Source organism: Rhinopithecus roxellana, chromosome 16 (assembly GCF_007565055.1).
Source record: "Rhinopithecus roxellana isolate Shanxi Qingling chromosome 16, ASM756505v1, whole genome shotgun sequence".
Classification (NCBI taxonomy): Eukaryota; Metazoa; Chordata; class Mammalia; order Primates; family Cercopithecidae; genus Rhinopithecus; species Rhinopithecus roxellana.
Genome location: NC_044564.1, coordinates 22,157,240 through 22,177,700, shown reverse-complemented (window position 1 = coordinate 22,177,700; position 20,461 = coordinate 22,157,240). Strand labels below are relative to the sequence as shown.

The following is a 20,461-nucleotide window of genomic DNA, read 5'->3' as shown; positions in this document are numbered from 1 at the left end:
TTAAAATAATATAATGTGGCAGCTCTGGTAATCAGATTTATCCCCTACTCAGGATTTGGTATTATTGCTGTTTGTTGTTGTTGTTTAGTGACTTTTCTGAACTAATTCTGTAAAGTCATTTAGGTCAGTGTTGGGCTGCATTTATGATGATGGTCCATGAAATTATAATACCATATTTTTACTATACCTTTTCTCTGCTCAGTTAACATGGTGATCAGCTAATGCTTGGCAAGGTTTCCTTAGATACTTGGAATCAATATGTCTCTCAGTCTTTGTGCCGGCTCTGTGTACATCTGGGGTATGCCTTCAGCTTTCAGCCAGGCAGCCGACAACTCTGCCTTAGATTTCACTTCCTATTTGTATAGAATCTCACGGTCAGCTTGAGGTGAGATCGTAGATCCTTCCAAAGTGTGGCTTTTTTTTTTTTTTTTTTTTTTTTTTTTGGAGATAGAGTTTCACTCTTGTTGCCCAGGCTGGAGTGCAATGGCGCGATCTCAGCTAACTACAATCTTTGCCTTCTGGGTTCAAGCGATTCTCCTGCCTCAGCCTCCCAAGGAGCTGGGATTACAGGCATGTGCCACCACACCTGGTAGCTAACTTTGTATTTTTAGTACAGACGAGGTTTCACTACGTTGGTCAGGCTGGTCTTGAACCCCTGACCTCAAGTGATCCACCTGCCTCATCCTCCCAAAGTGCTGGGATTATAGGCATGAGCCACCATGCCCAGCCCCTTCTAAAGTCTTTCCTGAGCAAATACACAGCCCTCGGTATGAGCACATCCTATACATGTACATTGGGCTTATAGATTCCGTGGTATATTTTGGAGCTTTTCTAAGTCACTGTGAACATCTTATTCTCCAACTTTTTCTTCTCAGCATTTTTGTTAGTCTATTGTCGTCACCAGCTGTTACCCACTGCTTCGGTGGCAGTAGCTGGGACTGCAGGCATGCGCCACCATGCCCAGCTAATTTTTACAAAATTATTTTGTAGAGACAGGGTCTCAATATTTTGCCCAGGCTGGTCTCAAACTCCTGAACTCAAGAGATCCACCCGCCTTGGCCTCCCAAAGTGATGGGATTACAGGCATGAACCACTGTGCCTGGCACCTCTGAATCTTTTTAACAGATGCCGCTGGGGAAAAGGCTTTTCACACTGGGCAGGCTCTGAGTAAGGTCAAATGAAGACAGCTTTCAGGCCAGGTGCGGTGGCTCACGCCTGTAATCCTAGCACTTTGGGAGGCCAAGGTGGATGTATCACCTGAGGTCGGGAGTTCAAGACCTACCTGACCAACATGGAGAAACCCCGTCCCTACTAAAAATACAAAATTAGCCATGTGTGGTGGTGCATGCCTATAATCCCAGCTACTCGGGAGGCTGAGACAGGAGAATTGCTTGAACCTGGGAGGCGGAGTTTGTGGTGAGCTGAGTTGGCGCCATTGCACTCCAGCCTGAGCACCAAAAGCAAAACTCCATCTCAAATAAATAACAAACAAAGAATCAGAAAAGGCAGCTTTCATAGTAGGGTCTTCTAGGGAACTACTGGCCAGGCTAAATAATGACAATTTTCTGAGCATAAAGCTTTGAAGGAGCTTCAGCCTGTTCTTCAGCCTGTTGCTGTTTTTTGTCATGATTGTGGTCTGTGAGTTTCTAAGACTATTATAGAGCTGGAGAGAGGGGAATGGGGATAGGTAGGACAAATTAAAACACCTCAAAGCTCACTGTTTCTACTTAGCTGTTTTCTATGAATAAATGCTGTGATCCTTGGCTAATACACAGAGTTCTGAAAGAAAAGAGGTATACTTTGTTTATGGATAGGGAGATTTGAAGGTATAGATCTCATTTTTTCCCCAAAATGAATTTTAAATTTAATGTAATCTCAACTTTTCAGTGGATGTAAAATAAGTCAAAATGATTCTAAAATGTATGTGGAAATACAAAGGGGCAAGAATAACTAAATCATGCCTAAAAAATAAGAAGATGGGAGGAAACTGGTTAACCTGATACAAGAACTATTATAAAATTAAAGAAATTAAGATTTCCTTAATAAATAAAACAATGAAACAAAACAATGAAACCTTTCATACCTTGTATTTAGGTATGTCTCTTTAAAAATAACATAGTTAGGCTGGGCGCGGTGGCTCACGCCTGTAATCCCAGCACTTTGGGAGGCCAAGGCTGGCGGATCACGAGGTCAGGAGATTGAGACCATCCAGGCTAACACAGTGAAACTCTGTCTCTACTAAAAAATACAAAAAATTAGCCAGGCGTGGTGGCGGGCACCTGTAGTCCCAGCTACTTGGGAGGCTGAGGCAGGAGAATGGCATGAACCCAGGAGGCGGAATGTGCAGTGAGCCGAAATCGCGCCACTGCACTCCAGCCTGGATGACGGAGCAAGACTCCGTCTCAAAAATAAAATAAAATAAAATAACATAGCTAGATTTGGTATGCAAACTGAAAATCTGTCTTTTGAATTGAGAGCTTACCCACCTTATATTTATTTTTATTATGGATTTATTTATTATATATCTTTAATTTTTTATGTTTCCTATTTGTCTTTTTCTGTATTCCCCCTTATTTCTTATTTTTTTGATGTTAATTTCCCCCCACATTTTATTGGTTTCTATTTGATTTATATTCTTTTAATATTTACTCTAAGTTTTTAATATATTTAGCCAAATATAAAGTGAGTGTATTTTTTTTTTTTTTTTTTTTGAGATGGAATCTTGCTCTGTTGCCCAGGCTTGAGTGCAGTGACATGATCTCAGCTCACTGCAACCTCTGCCTCCTGGGTTGTAGTGATTCTCTTGCCTCAGCCTCCTGAGTAGCTAGGTTTACAGACACCCGCCACCATGTCCGGCTAATTTTTGTATTTTTAGGAGTGATAGGGTTTCACCATGTTGGCCAGGCTGGTCTCGAACTCCTGACCTCAGGTGATCCACCTGTCTCGGCCTCCCAAAGTGCTAGGATTACAGGTGTGAGCCACTGCACCCGGCCGTGAATCTGTATCTTTACTTTCCTTCTAAACAATATGAAGGCCTTAGAATCTCTGATTACCCCTCCTGGATTACATGCTATTGCTATTGATGTGTCCAGTGTATTAGCTCTTGAATGTTTTTAGCTTTTTATTTTGAAATATTTATGGATTCACAGGATGTTATTGAAGATATTTTTTTTTTTTTTTGAGACGGAGTCTTGCTCTGTTGCCCGGGCTAGAGTGCAGTGGCCGGATCTCAGCTCACTGCAAGCTCCGCCTCCCAGGTTTACGCCATTCTCCTGCCTCAGCCTCCAGAGTAGCTGGGACTACAGGCGCCCGCCACCTCGCCCGGCTAGTTTTTTTGTATTTTTAGTAGAGACGGGGTTTCACCGTGTTAGCCAGGATGGTCTCGATCTCCTGACCTCGTGATCCGCCCGTCTCGGCCTCCCAAAGTGCTGGGATTACAGGCTTGAGCCACCGCGCCCGGCCTGAAGATATTATTCTACTTTCTTCTTGCTTCTATTGTTGCTATTGAAAAACTAACCTCAGTCTAGCACCTTTTTAGTTCGTCTTTTCTCTCTGGCTCCTTTTAGGGCCATCTCTTTGCTTTTGGTGTTCTGCAGCTTCACTGTTAGGGCTACAGCATTGCACACCTCCAGGGAGCACACCATCTGAGTGGTGTCTCTGTGGATAGTGTCCTTTACAGTTGTATAATCTGGTAAGTAGAGATGTGGATTTCTTTTATGTATCCTGTTTATGATTCATCATGCTTTCTATGTATGGGGATTTGTATTTTTAATCAAATTTGGAAAATTTATTGAATAATATACTGCTTTTTCTTTTTCCTTTTTTTTTTCTTTTTTTTTTTGAGACAGAGTTTCTTTCTCGTTGCCCAGGCTAGAGTGCAATGGTGCGATGTCGGCTCACTGCAACCTCTGCCTCCCAGGTTCAAGCGATTTTCCTGCCTCAGCCTCCCGAGTAGCTGGGATTACAGGTGCCTGTCCCCATGCCCAGCTAGTTTTTGTATTATTAGAAGACACGAGGTTTCACTGTGTTGGCCAGGCTGGTCTTGAACTCCTGACCTCAGGTGATCTCATGCCTTGGCCTCCCAAAGTGCTGGGATTACAGGTGTGAGCCAGCACGCCCAGTGTGCTTTTTCTTAAAAACAATATTTATATACATTTGTAGGGTACAAGTACAGTTTTCTTACCTGCATAGTGGTCAAGTGAAAGGTTTTAAGGTGTCACCTGAATAATGTACATCGGACCCCTTAAGTAATTTCTCATCACCTACCCCCTCCCATCTCTTCACCCTTCCAAGTCTACATTTTCTGTCATTCCACTCTCTACATTCATGTGTACACCTTTTTTTAGCACCTACTTATGAGTGAGAACATGCAATATGTGTCATTCTGTGTCTGGCTTGTTTCACTAAGATAACCTCCACTTCCATCCACCTTGCTGCAAAATACAGGATTTCATTCTTTTTTATGGTTGAATAGTATTCTTTCTCTCTCTCTCTCTCTCTTTCTGTCTCTCTCTCTCTCTGTCTCTGTCTCTCTGTCTCACATTTCTTTTATCCAGTCATCCGTTGATGGACACTTGGGTTGATTTTGTATCTCTGCTATTGTGAGTAAGTACTGTGATAAATATACAAGTGCAGGTATCTTTTTGATGTATTGATTTCTTTTCCTTTGGGAATAGAAGTAGAGGGAATTGCTGCTTTTGTGTTGTCCATATTATCTATCTCTGCAACTTAGAATAGCCTTATGTTGGACTTTATTTCGTTTTCTGTTTCCTTAAACCATCTTTCATGTATCTCATATCTTTTTCTCTCTTGAGTACATTCAGAGTAATTTCAGATTTATATTTCTATTCAAATGTCTCTATTTCCTTTATTCTGTTATTTGGCATGTGCATTGAACTTTTCATTTTTATCATGTTTTTATTTCTAGAAGTTTTTATTTTTCAAATCTATTTGAACAGTTTTGGTAGTCTTGTTCTTTTCTCATGTTTTTGTTTCGCTATTTTAAACATGCAAACATACTTATTTATGTTCTGTATTTGGTAATTTTAATATCTGAAATCTTTATGCTCATAGTGCTTGTGTCTTTTGGAATTTCTTATGTAGGTTTATTTTTCTTTGAACTCTATGGAAATTATCTGAGGCTTGGGTTAAGGGCTTGAGTTGGGTTGGACTGAAACTTTTCTTTCAGGTAGGAGTTGTGCTTGCTTCTACCAGGTTCCTTAGGCACAACCAGCCTAGGACTACTTTAAGTTAAATTTAGGCGTGAGGTTTCTGGGACCATGCAGGTTGTATTAATTTGGACCTTTATTTATTTGAAGACTGGCCTGTGTTTACTTACAAATTATTAAAAGAAGCTTCATTTTTCACCTCCCTCAGAACCAAGACCAAGACACTCTTTTTCTTGCCTATTCCCTTTGAAGAGCAGATTTATATTTAACTCAGCCTTTCATTATAGTTATAGCCCTTCCTGGCTTTACATGGGAGCTTTGGATCTAACTCACCACCTTGCAGAGGCCCAAGGCTTCTGTGGCTGTAGAAACACAAGCTGTAGGTTATCAGAGATAGAAGATAGATGCCCTTAGGGCAGCAGAGAGTTTCAGCCTTGGTTACACCTTTGGATTCGTTCTCAGGTTTTTAGTTTGGCCTCTCAGGATTTTCCTTACTCTCTTGCAAGCTCAACCATAAATTTAAAAGGATTAAAAAGTATTTTTTATCCAACATTTCTGTTAGAGTAGTTTAACATGTTTTTTCTGCCCTAATTGCTGACTAAACTTTTTTTTTTTTTTTTTGGTATATATCAGAGGCAAGCCGTGACTATCTATAGATTATGCCATAATGCTATAATCTATCTAGGTATGGAAAGCATTTCTTAGCAATTGATTTGTGGCCATTCACAATATTGCCTAGGATCTGAGTATGTATATACACTCAACCTGTATCATATTGAAAATTACTGTCAATAGAACAGACTAAAGTGACCTACATGTATTAAAGAAAACTATATATTTTCAAATTTCCTAATATTGTCAATAATACCTTTTGATAATTCATTTTAATAAATAGTACAAGGCAGTTTGCAAATGATTAAGGAATGTTGTAAAGAAATTGACTTTTCTTCTTCAGTGTGCTTTATCAAGTAACTTTTTTTTTTTCCAGTTTACCAAGTATTGGACAGAATCAAATGGGGTGGAATCTAAATCATTAACTCCAGCCTTATGCAGAACACCTGCAAATAAATTAAATAACAAAGAAAATGTATATACTCCTAAGTCTGCTGTAAAGAATGAAGAGTACTTTATGTTTCCTGAGCCAAAGACTCCAGTTAATAAGAACCAGCATAAGAGAGAAATACTCACTACACCAAATCGTTACACTACACCCTCAAAAGGTATTTGCTAAGTGAATTAAGCAGTAAGAAGTTTCATTTTTCTTACCACATCAAGTAAACATACAGCAGGTCAGAAGTGACTAGCATTGCTTTCAGGAATTTCTAGAAGTCAAGCTGCTTTTTTATCATGTCGTTTGCATTAGTTGAAATGAAAGTATATTTGTCAATTTCAATTTCTTCTCAAATAATACTGAGTTTTTCCTCTTTTTCACATTTATAAAGCTGAATCATAGATCATAGGATATCAAAGCTGAAAGACAAGTTAGAGTTCATTTAATCCAACTCCCTTTTTCACAACTAAGATACCTGAGACTCAGAAGGAGTGAAGTGATTTGTCCAAGGTCATATACCCAGGTTTAGACTTCGCACGCCCCTTTACCCTGACTTACGACTCAAGCTGACGCCTCCATCGAGCCTTTACTTATCTGGAGCTCCATTTCTGGTGTCTGGTCCTGTTCTGCCCTATGGTATTACTGCCTGTCTTTAACAGACAGGGTGAATCTGTGATGCCCTTCCAGATATCTGTCTTCGTCCAGTTATTACAACTTCCTCATTTCCCTTGGTTTCCTCTTCAGTTTAGTCATCACCAGTTATTTAAACCATTTCCTTTATGATACTTCACTGTTTTGGTTGCTGGCCTCATCTGGACACATTCTATTTGGTCAGTCTGCCTCTTAGAATACAGTGCCTAGAACTAAACTGAGTTTTCTAGACTGGGTCTCACTAGGATAGGGTGGTAAGTGTCATGACAGTAGAGACTCTCTGCCTTGTTTATTGCAGCACGGCATGGTCTGTAGTAGGGGCCATACCTGTCTGGTACATAGTACATAGTACTAGGCCTGATGCCTACTACATAATAGGGGCCATATTTATGTAATGAAATAATAAGAACCCAAAGGAATTTTATTTATGGTGATCTTGTTTGTGTCACTTTAAAAAATGTTACCTAAACTTTATTAGCCTTTTTTCCCCCAGCAATTGTGACCTTCTCTAGTTTTAAGATTCTAACAAACCTAAACTCTGGAGCATTGCCATGTGAACTGCTGTGAAACCGCATCCTACCTTTGTGCTTCTAGTTTACTAATGCAGCTTGTAGCCGGTTTGAGGCATTAACTTCTTATCTATAAAGATATTACGGAAGACTTTGCCAGAATATTTGCTAGAAGTCCCATTTTTATGTTAATGACATTTTCCGTTTCATCAACTCAAATAACACTTTCCCCCCAAAATGTGAGGCCAGTTTGGTGTCCTGGTGTGTGTGTGTGTGTGTTTGTGTGTGAGATGGTGGGTGGGGGGGCGGTGGCGCTTCCTGTGGTGGTTATGAGAATTCGGTGAGATAGCCTCTACCCTGCAATGGTAGCTTGCTATTGCATTCTTTCCCAATGAAAGGGTCTCTTTCTGTTCTTTCTCTACTGTAAATACAGTACCCTCTGTGAATCATGGGGTTGGGCAGGGAGATAAAATGGACCTCCTCAGCTCACCTTAGCTCATTCAAGGCTTTTTTTTTTTCTCTTTTTTCTTTTTCTTTTTCTTTTTTTTTTTTTTTTTTATTTCTTTGAGACGGAGTCTCGCTCTGTTGCCCAGGCTGGAGTGCAGTGGTGTGATCTTGGCTCACTGCAGCCTCCGCCTCCTGGGTTCAAGCAGTCCTCCTGCCTCAGCCTCCCTAGTAGCTGGGATTATAGGCGCCTGCCACCACGCTCGGCTAATTTTCGTATTTTTAGTGGAGACGGGGTTTCACCGTATTGGTCAGACTGGTCTCGAACTCTTGACCTCAGGTGATCCTCCTGCTTCAGCCTCCCAAATTTCTGGGATCATAGGTGTGAGCCACTGTGCCCGGCCCAGAGCTTTTTTATTTTAAAAAACTTTTAGTGCCATAATCCCTTCCATTATTGACATTTTTTACTTTTTGTGTAACTCTGAAGGTTTTACAGTGTGGGTAGTTTGGAATTTATTTTACAGTCTTGAAATATTATCAGTTGACATATGTTGTCATGACGAGAAAGATTATGTTGGTCAAAGCTATTAGTATTGGTCTTTTCTCTTTAAACACAAGAGCTACTTAAGGAAGCAAGTGGCTGAAGCCATGATTGCTAGCTTCCATTGGCGCTTTTCTCCGTTCTATTCCGTTCCTTTCCTTTTCCTTTCCCTTTCCCTTTCCCTTTTCCTTTCTCTTTCTCGTTCTCTTTTTCTTTTTCTTTTTTTTGAGATAGAGTTTCACTCTTGTTGCCCAGGCTGGAGTGCAGTGGCGTGATCTTGGCTCACTGCAACCTTCGCCTCCCAGTTTCAAGCAATTCTCCTGCCTCAGCCTCCTGTGTAGCTGGGTAGCTGGGATTACAGGTGTGCACCACCATGCCCAGTTAATTTTTTGTATTTTTAGTAGAGATGGGGTTTCAACATGTTGGGCAGGCTGCTCTCGAACTCTTGACCTCAGGTGATCCACCCGCCTCGGCCTCCCAAAGTGCTAGGATTACTTTGGGATGAGTAATCCCAAAGTAAATTTGGGGTGAGTCCACCATGCCCAGCCCTGCATTTTACTTTCATTGTGAGTTATTTTTGACATAAATATTAATTTCATTTTTATCCTTCCTATACAATGCAGGCATTGGCAGTTTGTTGAAGGTCAGTTCTGTATGGTGATAGATACTGTCTGTATACAAAGATGAAAACTGTTTTTGTAGATCTTTCTGATTGCTCTTATTTTCTTGTTCTTGTGCAAAGTGAGAGTATAGCCAAATAGTCATAAACAAAACCAAGCCCCTAATCTCTTGTACAAATTTTGATATTTTGTCTTTGTTTTTATAGTGTGAATATTATCTCTAAAGGGTATAAAACTTTTAGATCATGAGCTAATCAGCATAACCAGATTTGTTAGTACAAATTTGTCACAAACTATCTGGAATGCAAATACCCTACTTAGAATAAAACATAAAATTCTGGAACAGAGAATATAAAAAAAATCAAAGCTTACATCTTTTTTTTTTTTTTTTTTTGAGATGAAGTCTCACTCTGTCTTCCAGGCTGGAGTGCAATGGTGTGATCTTGGCTCACTGCAACATCCGCCTACTGGGTTCAAGGGATTCTTCTGCTTCAGCCTCCCAAGTGGCTGGGATTACAGGCGCCCGCCACCAGGCCCAGCTAATTTTTTTTGTATCTTTAGTAGAGATGGGGTTTCACCATGTTGGCCAGGCTGGTCTCGAACTCCTGACCTCATGATCTGCCCTCCTCGGCCTCCCAAAGTGCTGGGATTACAGGCGTGAGCCACCGTGCCTGGCCAAAGCTTACATCTCTTTAATAACTTATGTCAAGCTTTCACAGGGGTCTGTTCTTTTTGCCTAACATGAGTTTAATCGGGCTATGAATTGAATTAACACCTTTTACTATTAGATCAATTGAAAGCATAAATTGGGCCCTTGTATAAATACAGATTGACTTTTATTTTTAGAAAAAGAATCAGTAATTATGAGATTTGTATTTATATGATCTGTTTAGATTTATCATATGTTGTTTATAATAAAATGAAAAGCATGGCCTCAATTTGCAGTGAAGAAAAAAAAGAAGAGCCACACATACAAGGCAAAATGATTTTGTTTTTATTATAAATCACATGGAAACATTTCTTGAAAGAATTAGAGCCTTTGACATCACAGGTCAAGTGATTATACTATTTCTGAGTCAATGAATAATGTGATACACGCATTATTATTAATAATAGAAATTTCAGAACCATAGTATGTGCTGCATATGGATTGCGTTTGTTCTGTTTCTAATAGCTAGAAACCAGTGCCTGAAAGAAACTCCAATTAAAATGCCAGTAAATTCAACAGGAACAGACAAGTTAATGACAGGTGTCATTAGCCCTGAGAGACGGTAAGTGTTTGGTTTTTTTAGATTCTAATCTTTAGTGTATGTAACCAGATTTCCTTTTTCATATATTAATAGACCTGATTAAGGTAAATCATCACATAGATTCTGTTGGAGAGTAGGAATATCTGTTTATATGTGGATGACCTGTGGCCATTCCTGGACATGTAGCCACTGCCTTCCTCATGGGGTAGAATTGTGAAACTGATCAGCAGTAGGATGGCACCTTAAGTACAACAGGCCGGGAAGACAGTGGCCCTCACCCCAGCCAACTGGTTGCCTCTCTGAGGCCCATCTTACCCTTCTCTGAGGCCAGTGAAATATAGATATCCACTAACAGATTGTAGTCCTCCCAAATCGTAAAGATACTCACTGTTGTTTCAAAGAAAATCCTCTGTATGAAAAGTTCTGCAGCATAGGTAACCCTTCAAGTTGCTATTCTTTTATAGCAATTTCTTAAAGGCTTTGTCTATTTTAGAGACAATTGGGAGAATTAGAATGTGAACAGGGTATTAGATATTATGGAATTATTATTAATTTATTGATGTGATAATGGTATCGTCTTTATGGAAGACAGCATCCTTATTCACCGGAGATGTATACTGAAGTGTTTCAGAGTAAAGTGTCATGATATCTTCAGATGAGTTACTTTCAGATGGCTTAGCAAATAAGTAAATTTAGTGTATTACCTATATACATTAAATTTATGTATATAGATATATGCATTGATGTATATATATCAGTATATATCTATATACATATGCACATTAATGTATTATCTATATCCATACAGAAAGCAAATGTGGCAAAATATGAACAATTGTTGAATCTAGGAGGATATACCGGTGTTCACTGTACTCTTCTTTGAACTTTTCTATATATATGACATTTTTTAAAAAGGAAGGGGATAAATAGTTTTGCTGAGTGGCAGTTGCCTGGTGGAAGGGTGAGAGCTCCTGTCCAGGAGGAAATGGCTTTGGTGCTTCCTGGTGAGGAGAGAGGTGATCTGGCCCTGGCATACCTGAATGAGGCACCCTAATGTGTATGAAGGGACAAAAGTTCGCCCTTGCGGACCCCACAGGCCGGAGGCCCAGCTCTACTCATGCCTTTTTTGTTTTTTTTTTCCAGGTGCCGCTCAGTGGAACTGGATCTCAACCAAGCACATATGGAGGAGACTCCAAAAAGAAAGGGAGCCAAAGTGTTTGGAAGCCTTGAAAGGGGGTTGGATAAGGTTATCACTGTGCTCACCAGGAGCAAAAGGAAGGGCTGTGCCAGAGACGGGCCCAGAAGACTAAAGGTAAGCAGGCTGGAATTCTTTCATATGGATTTCAGAAGCTGACTGACTGCTAATGGACTGCCTTTTTTTTTTTTTTAAAGGTACTGAATGAATTTATTAGTGTTTTTTTATTTGAGTATTCATTCACTTAGTTAATATATGTTTTTTGAGCAACTAAAATATATATGTTACTGTGCAGTCAGTAAATAGATACAGTCACTCCCTTCAAGGAGCAAACAGCTGTCATTCAAATATTCAAGAGCAGTTGGAGGGATTAGTCACAGGGGCAACATGGAGGTGAGGAAGCAGGGGGCACAGATGGAGAACTGAGAGCTGCTAAGGAGGGGGACTTGAGCTTAGTTGTGTCCCTGATTCATGGATACTTTGTAGGTCCTCATGAAATATTTGAATGCATGGGAAGATAATTGGAACTTTGAGTGTGGTGTGTGTCAGGAAAACAGTGAGTGACAAGCGAGGAAGGTAGGCTGGAAGGGCCTCAAGGCCTGGCTAAAAAGGTGTGGATCTTATTTAATAGACCCAGTATGCTTTAAAAGGGTTAATGTGTCACCGGTGTGGACAATATATTTGGTCAAGGAAGGAAAGGAAAAAATAAACTATTAGTTGATATAAAGTACTTTCTATTCTCTTGGATTCTTTCTGAGTATTCATTCAAACACCTAATGAATACATGTTTGTTTGGTGGAAAGGGAGTAATTAAGAGGTAAAGGGACAAATGAGACACAGCCCGTGTCCTTGAGGAATTCTTAGGCTGGCTGTGAAAACAGGCTAGGATGTTGTTCTGACACACTGGGCTTAGTGCTATAGTAAAAACACGTTCCAAGAGGTGTGGGCCCAGAGCTGGGGAGAAGATGGTAGTGTGCCCGTCATTTGGGGACTGGGTCTGTGTTTAGTTTTTGCACTGAGACTCTCGTAATGAGCAAATCTGGGTGGTGAGGGAAGGAAAATGCTGAGCTACTAGGCAGAAGGGTGTTTCAGAGGAGAATGTTCTGAGATCTCATTTGTTTTCTGTCTTAAAGGGGAAGAAGATAGGATTTATCCACTAGCAGTCATTGCCTTGAACTTTGTAGTGTGCTGAGACGTTTACGTTACATACAGCTGTTTATTAGGCATATTTTATTCTTTTGTTTTGAAATTTCTCTGGTTGGAGATAGTTAAGTATTTCAAGCACTGACACTGGGATTTAAAAAAACCATAGTACCATTGCACTGAAAAATGTTAAATAAAATTAAGGAAACTAGTTCAACCATATATATGTATATATACATTATTGAGAAGCTAAGCAGTTACCAAATACTAATGGATAATGTTCTAAAAATGGTCACTTATGTAAATATTTTGGAACCTGAATGCATTTTTCAATAGAAACTACTGTGGTATTAGTTGGCTTTCTAGGGAGTTCTCCAGTACTTCCAGAATGTAGGAGAAAAACCACAAGATTGGGAATGAGAAGACCTGGGTTCTGGCTCCAGCTTCGTACTATATAGCTTTGATAAATCATTTTATTCCTGATCTCCTCAGTTTCTTCATTTGTAAAATCTGGAAAAATGCCTACCCTGGCAACCTCACAGGGCTGAGATGTAGAAACAAGACTCTACATATGGGATGCTACGTGGCGTATTAAATGCTTTATTAGTATAAGGTGGTATTTCCAATATCAAGGATTACTATCAGTGTTGAGCACTTTACCCCCCCCCCCCATCTATAGGCCCATGGTCTATAATTAGCAGAGTCCTAAGATCAAAAACTTTAACTTTAGATCTTTAACACTTTTTATTGCTTTTAAGTTTTTGCAAAACTGAAGGACTTTCTTTGGGAAATTAACCTTATTTTTTTCCACCAACTTCAAATACTGTACTAAAAACTATACACTTACCAGAAGAGCTGCAAGGATAGTAGAAATAATACCTTAGTTTTTTAAGATAGCAAATCATATGTAGTTATGTCCTCTTTTAGGAAGCAGTCTATTAAAAATCCAAAATTTAAATAGATAAATTAGGATTTATTCTTTATTTTACCAAAGCAGTAATTTATATTGTGATTTGAAGGTGTTCAGTTTATTATTAATATCATCTTGACAGAGCCAATTTAGTTTGGTGAAAAGAGTACTGGATCAGGAACCAAGAAAGAGAGGGTCCCTTCGTTTACACTCAGTTTCACGACATTTGCTATATGGGTGTATTGTGTGCACTATTATTTATCTGGTATTTTTATTTATGTTGACTCTCCTTTAACAAATAGATTTATAGAAATATAACTGATATATAATAAACTTGCACATATTTTATTTTATTTGTTGTTAATTTTTTGAGGCAGAGTCTTGCTCTGCTGCCTAGGCTGCAGTGCAATGGCATGATCATAGCTCACTGCAGCCTCGACCTCCTGGGCTCAAGCCATCCTCCTGCCTCAGTCTCCTGAGTAGCTGGGACATGTGCCACCACACTTGGCTAAGTCTTAATTTTTTGTAGAGACAAGGTCTCACTATGTTACCCAGGCTGGTCTTGAACTCCTGAGCTTAAGTAATCCTCCTGCCTTGGCTTCCCAAAGTGCTGGGATTACAGTCATAAGCCACCACACCTGGCCAACTGTGCATATTTTAAAGTACAATTAATATGCTTTGGCATTATATGTAACATCTGTGAAACCATTACCACAATCAAGATAATTTTTTAAAACTCAAATTTATTTAAAAGGAAACATATATCTTTAGGGTTATTTTTTTGTTGTTAATTATGTTTTCTAAATCAGATGGGAACAAATACATATTTAAAAATATTTATCCATGTGCCACCCAGAATTACCTTGTCTATCTTGTATATCTTATATCACACTATGAGAAGCACTACCTTAAGAAACTTATATCTCTTCTTTGGGCAATAGGTTCTTATTTTGAAAAGTTGGATACTTTTTTCCCTCAGCATTTTATTTATACAATGAACTCAAACCTGAAAGATATAGAAACTAAGGTTTTGTTTGACAGTGAAGGTACTTACCAGAAAGGGAAGGATTTTTGTGTGTCCAGGACCCACTAAAATAGTGCCTAGCACATAGTAAATATTCAAAAAATAGTTGGTGAATGAATGAAGGATAAATATCAATTAGGAATGAAATTATCTCTGAGAATTAGGCTCTCAATCAATGAGAAAAAATAATATGACATTACTTTTTAAAAGGAATACCTGTTACATTTATTTCCTCATAGAACTGTCATAAATTCAGCTCCTGGAACTCTATAATATTCTTTAAATAATCCAGAAAGAATTAAGGAAACATATCCAACTAGGTACAAAGCAAAGTTTGTATGGTGTTTATCTTTCTGTGGTATACATTTCAGGACTGTTAATGTCTCTTAAAATAGTGTGGGAAGGGGAAAACAAGCACAGATCAAACAGTTAGATGGATGCTCTTTAATATTTATTTCTTTAAAAGGATTGGTAGGAGAGGAAGATGAAAGTATGAAAAGGAAGCTATGGGTGTGGTTACTAATAACCATCATTTCTCCAAGCTTTCCCAGTGTGCCATGAACTCACTAAGAGTTGACTGTACTCCCAGCACTTTGGGAGGCCGAGACGGGCGGATCATGAGGTCAGGAGATCGAGACCATCCTGGCTAATACGGTGAAACCCCGTCTCTACTAAAAAATACAAAAAACTAGCCGGGCGACGAGGCGGGCGCCTGTAGTCCCAGCTACTCGGGAGGCTGAGACAGGAGAATGGCGTGAACCCGGGAGGCGGAGCTTGCAGTGAGCTGAGAGCCGGCCACTGCACTCCAGCCTGGGCGGCAGAGCAAGACTCCGTCTCAAAAAAAAAAAAAAAAAAAAAAAAAAGAGTTGACTGTAAATTCCTTTGGTATTTTTCAGGAAATAGTTCCATTTGAAATGGTACTATATTGAGGAGTTTTGGAACTCTTGATTTAGTGTGATAGTCTTTGTGTTGATGTAAAAATTTACTTCTCTTCTTTTTCTTTTTTAAGCTTCACTATAATGTGACTACAACTAGATTAGTGAATCCAGATCAACTCTTGAATGAAATAATGTCTATCCTTCCAAAGAAGCATGTTGACTTTGTACAAAAGGGGTAAGAAGCACATTTACAAGCTGTTGCATTTATCACTTAATGTCTTTTGGACTTTGAGAAAATAGGGGTTGGTTGGGTGCTGTGGCTCATGCCTGTAATGCCAGCACTTTGGGAGGCTGAGGTAGGCAGATCACTTGACGCCAGGAGTTCAAGTTCAGCCTGGCCAACCTGGAGAAACCCCATCTCTACTGAAAATACGAACAAATTAGCTGGGCATGGTGGCGCATGCCTGTAGTTCCAGGTGCTTGGGAGGCTGAGGCATGAGAATCACTTGAACCCAGGAGTGGAGGCTGCAATGACCTGAGATCACACCACTGTACTCCAGCATGGGTGACAGAGCGAGACTCTGTCTCAAAAAAAAAGAGAAAATAGGAGTTGATCTCCCCATCCCTGTGCTTTAGAAAAAATATATTTCTCCCACCTCATTCCAAAAGCTTTTAAGGTAGTGTTATTGTTTATAATTTATTCTCTTTTGTTTGGTTCAAGCTATAAAAGTTTTAGAAGCATAGATATTGTTCCACTTTCAAAGTGAGACTTTTTATTTCAAAATAGGAAAATTCAAAATTCTTCTGGCTTTCTTGTAGATCCTCTATTTTCCTTTGATTTTCTGCTTTACAATAGTATTTATAAATTATAATTAAATTTGTGAGACATTTCAAACAAATCAGGGATTTATATAGAATCCTTCTCTTCCATGATTGGCTATTTTTCAGGGCTGGATTTTCAGTGCTTTAGGAAGTTTTTTCACCTTATTTCTCTCCTTTTGAAGGAATTGCCATCAAAAGCTCCTTGGTTATGATCTCCTGGTCTCAATAGCCAGGCCTCTTCTGGTTACCCAAGATGGCCATATTTCTAAGCATTTCCATTCAATTATTTCCCTTTAAAATTTCCTTATTAAAGCAGCCAGTAGAGACACGCATGGATTTAAACAGGTAAATAGAATAGTCAATATAGAGTAAGATTTTAAGAAACATTCCTGTACAGATATAATTTTACTTTTTACTTACCTGTAAATGTTGGCAAGCATTCCTTCTATGAACCCTGGCATTCCTCTCAGGCTTCATTAGAACACATCTCTCCCACTCTGATCTCTTCTTCATGCTTGGGGCTTATGAGCCTCTGGGCATATCTCTGTCACAGGCCTCTCAATGATCTGTTAGATCTAACATGTGACTAAATTGTTCTATGCCTCATCTTCCTGTCAAGAATCTTAACTACAGGGTGCTCCTTTTGGCATTTCTGATGTGGACTGCTTATTTTTGAGAGATCAAGCCTCTTTCCCAAAACACATGACTAAGTTACTAAGAAAAAGAATATTTTGGTACATAACAGTATGAAACAGAAAAAAGTGCGTAACAGAAACAATGTAACTTCTCCACACATCTGCGGAACAGCACCTAATCAGGAACCCTTAAGTATTTAGGGAATTGAAACTTAAAATCAGTTCTGTTTATTGAAGATTAGTAAGACAAAACTCTAAAATAGAATGTAAACTAATTAAAAATTATATACATGAATTAAATTTATCCAACTTTTCAGGGTCATACATATGTCTTAAGATGAGTTTCAGGCTTCATTTTGACTGGGCCTTTCCATTCTCAGAGTAGATAATGCGGCAGTTCTAGCTATAAATGCTATACATTTCAGTTATGGGAATATATCATTTCCTTGGACTTTTTCTGCTTTTCTTTCTGCCATAAAGTGATGTGATGATCATAACCTCTTATTACTAATTAGAAAAACCTCAAAAACACGTGCCTTTCTGACAGGTTAGTGGCTTCAGCTTTATTTATATGAAAGACAGAAGTCTCTGACAAGGCTCACACATATGAAATATTATCTTTCTTGCACTTTCCTTTGTTGTGAATGTTGTGGAAATGCCCAATGTTTGCGGATTACACTGTTGAAAGGGTTACGTAAAGAATGCCAGATTTCTTGAGCATGAATGGCATGTATAGCTATGAAACAGGGGCTTTTCTTTGGAGCAAGGGAGAATTCTAATAAAGCCTTTTCATGCTTATTCTTAGGATCCTAGTTCAGTTTCTGGGAAAACACCAGTCATACTCTATTACTAAAGCATAGTTAGGTCATTTGGAAACTGTAAACAGTAATACTTTGCTTAATATGAAATAATGGTTCATTTCCTCCACTGGCCTCCTAGAGGCTTAGAAAACTCTTATACAGAATATGGTTCTCCTACTAACTAGCTTCTTATCTTGTTTTTTGCAGTTATACACTGAAGTGTCAAACACAGTCAGATTTTGGCAAAGTGACAATGCAATTTGAACTAGAAGTGTGCCAGCTTCAAAAACCGGATGTGGTGGGTATCAGGAGGCAGCGGCTTAAGGGCGATGCCTGGGTTTACAAGAGATTAGTGGAAGACATCCTATCTAGCTGCAAGGTATAATTGATGGATTCTTCCATCCTGCCGGATGGGTGTGGGTGTGATACAGCCTACATAAAGACTGTTATGATCGCTTTGATTTTAAAGTTCATTGAAACTACCAACTTGTTTCTAAAGAGCTATCTTAAGACCAATATCTTTTTGTTTTTAAACAAAAGATTATTTTGTGGATGAATCTAAGTCAAGCCCATCTGTCATTATCTGTTACTGTCTTTTTTAATCATGTGGTTTCGTATATTAATAATTGTTGACTTTCTTAGATTCACTTCCATATGTGAATGTAAGCTCTTAACTATGTCTCTTTTTAATGTGTAATTTCTTTCTGAAATAAAACCATTTGTGAATATAGCAGGCTTCTCTTCTTTGTATTTGATTTTGATCCAAATAAAACCTCAAATGGCTTCCTGACTATTAAGTAGAGACTATTTGGAGTATGTTTTATCTGTTATCAAATATGCCTTGGGCAGAAAAACAGATAAGAATTCATTTGCATAATTTTTTCCTGTCTCTGATTTAAGTAGGATTTATTGAGATCGTTAACTAAGTCACAGCTGTGGTTACCAGAGTTAAACAACACATTTAATATGTTGAATAAAAGAGTATTGACTTCAGTAAGTATGTTTGGTCAACAAATGATAAGTATCCAAACTATGAACCCCCCCTGAAATGTTACTTTATGGTAATTTCCCTAAGTCTCAATGTTGGCCCCAAATTTGTATTTTTACTTCATTTTGTTGGTCTCTAAAGGCTAGAACTCAAGTTATATTGGTATGGATTTCACCAATTAAACTAGTTGGAGAAAAAATAGCACTCCTTCTGGTCAGTAGTGAAGGGAATGTTTTGTCATTCATTTATTCAATAAATGTTTACTAAGTACTTACAAGCATTAGGTCCTCAGGCTGAAGCTGCTACTGTCTAGTAAACCCAAGGATTTCAGGTCTGTTAGCAGGGACAGATGTATTTGTAGCATAGCGGGACTGACCCACTTTGCATGGAGTTAGAAATGAATTCTTGAAAGAAACAGCATTTGTCATTGAAGGATATATAGGAGTTCAGCAGAAAGAGAAGAGTGAGGAGTGTGACTTTTTTCTTTTCTTTTCTTTTCTTTCTTCCAAGACTCAGTCTCACTCTCCCAGGCTGGAGTGCTGTAGCGTGATCTCAGCTCACTGCAGCCTCGACCTCCTGGGCTCAAGCAGTCTTCCTGCTTCAGCCTCCCAAGTGGCTGGTAGTACGGGCATGTGTTACCACACCCAGCAATTTTTTTTAATTTTTTGTACAGACAGGGTCTCACTATGCTGCCCAGGCTGATCTCAAAACTCTTGATCTCAAGCAGTCCTCCCACTTCAGCCTTCCAGAGTGCTGGGATTACAGGCATGAGCCACCACCCCAGCTTGGGACATGACATTTTTGAGAGAACAATATGTGCAAAGACAGGGAAGTATAAAATATCATTATGTATTTGGGGTAGAAGCAAAAGATTGTGGAAGCGGGAAATGACAGTAGATGATTATCAAAGTTTAGATGGAAGTAAGTCATGAAAGTACTTGAATGCCCCAATAAAATAAGTGTTTTGGCAAAGGAGAGCTGTCAAAGGATTTTTAATTTTTTAACAACAGCTTTATTGCGATGTAATTCATATGTCATAAGATTTACTCCTTTAAAGCCTGTACAATTCAGTGGGGTTTTAAAAGTATATTCAGTCCGGGCGCCATGGCTTATGCTTGTAATCTCAGCACTTTGGGAGGCCACGGTGGGTGGATCACCTGAGGTCAGGAGTTTGAGACCAGCCTGGCCAACATGGTGAAACCCCGTCTCTACTAAAAACACAAAAAAGTATCCAGGTGTGGTGGCATGTGGCTGTAATCCCACCTACTCGGGAGGCAGAGACAGGAAAATCACTTGAACCTGAGAGGCGGAGGTTGCAGTGTGCCAAGATTGTGCCACTGCACTCCAGCCTGGGTGACAGTGAAACTCCGTCTCAAAAAAAATAAAAATATATTCATAGTTGTGCAACCATCACCACAATATCATTTTAGAACATTTTTATTATCTCAAAAAGAAGCCCCATACCTGTTAGCGGTCACTCCCCTTTCCCCACCCCCCATCCCCTGGCCAGCACTTACCTACTTTCTCTTTCTATGAATTTGACTGGTGTGGGCATGTCATATAAATGGAATCATACAATATAAGACCTTTGGGGTTTAGTTACTTTTACTTAGCACAACATTTTCAAGATTCGTAATGTTGTAGCATATATTAGTACTTCCTTTTATAGCTGAATAATATTCCATTGTATGGATATATCACTATCACTTGATAGACATTTGGATTGTTTCCACTTGGCTATTATGAATGCTGATGTGAATGCTTGTATATAAACAACTTTTGTGTGGACATGTTTTCATTTCTCTTGTATGTATACCTAGGAGTGGAATTGC

At 39.0% G+C, this 20,461-nt stretch overlaps 1 protein-coding gene across 2 annotated transcripts in view; it reads left to right on the top strand.

The window, feature by feature from the left end:
* MELK (maternal embryonic leucine zipper kinase) overlaps nucleotides 1-18,372 on the top strand; it is a 108,639-nt gene extending 90,267 nt beyond the window's left edge. Inside the window, exons 13-17 of one of the 2 annotated variants that reach the window (XM_030919641.1) lie at nucleotides 6,157-6,388; nucleotides 10,159-10,255; nucleotides 11,378-11,546; nucleotides 15,516-15,619; nucleotides 17,849-18,372. In XM_030919641.1, coding sequence (XP_030775501.1) covers nucleotides 6,157-6,388; nucleotides 10,159-10,255; nucleotides 11,378-11,546; nucleotides 15,516-15,619; nucleotides 17,849-18,026 — 780 coding nt within the window. In that variant the 3' untranslated portion in view covers nucleotides 18,027-18,372. The remainder of the gene's footprint in view (nucleotides 1-6,156; nucleotides 6,389-10,158; nucleotides 10,256-11,377; nucleotides 11,547-15,515; nucleotides 15,620-17,848) is intronic. The other variant, XM_030919640.1, reaches the window with a different exon arrangement.
* Nucleotides 18,373-20,461: the final 2,089 nt, after the last annotated feature.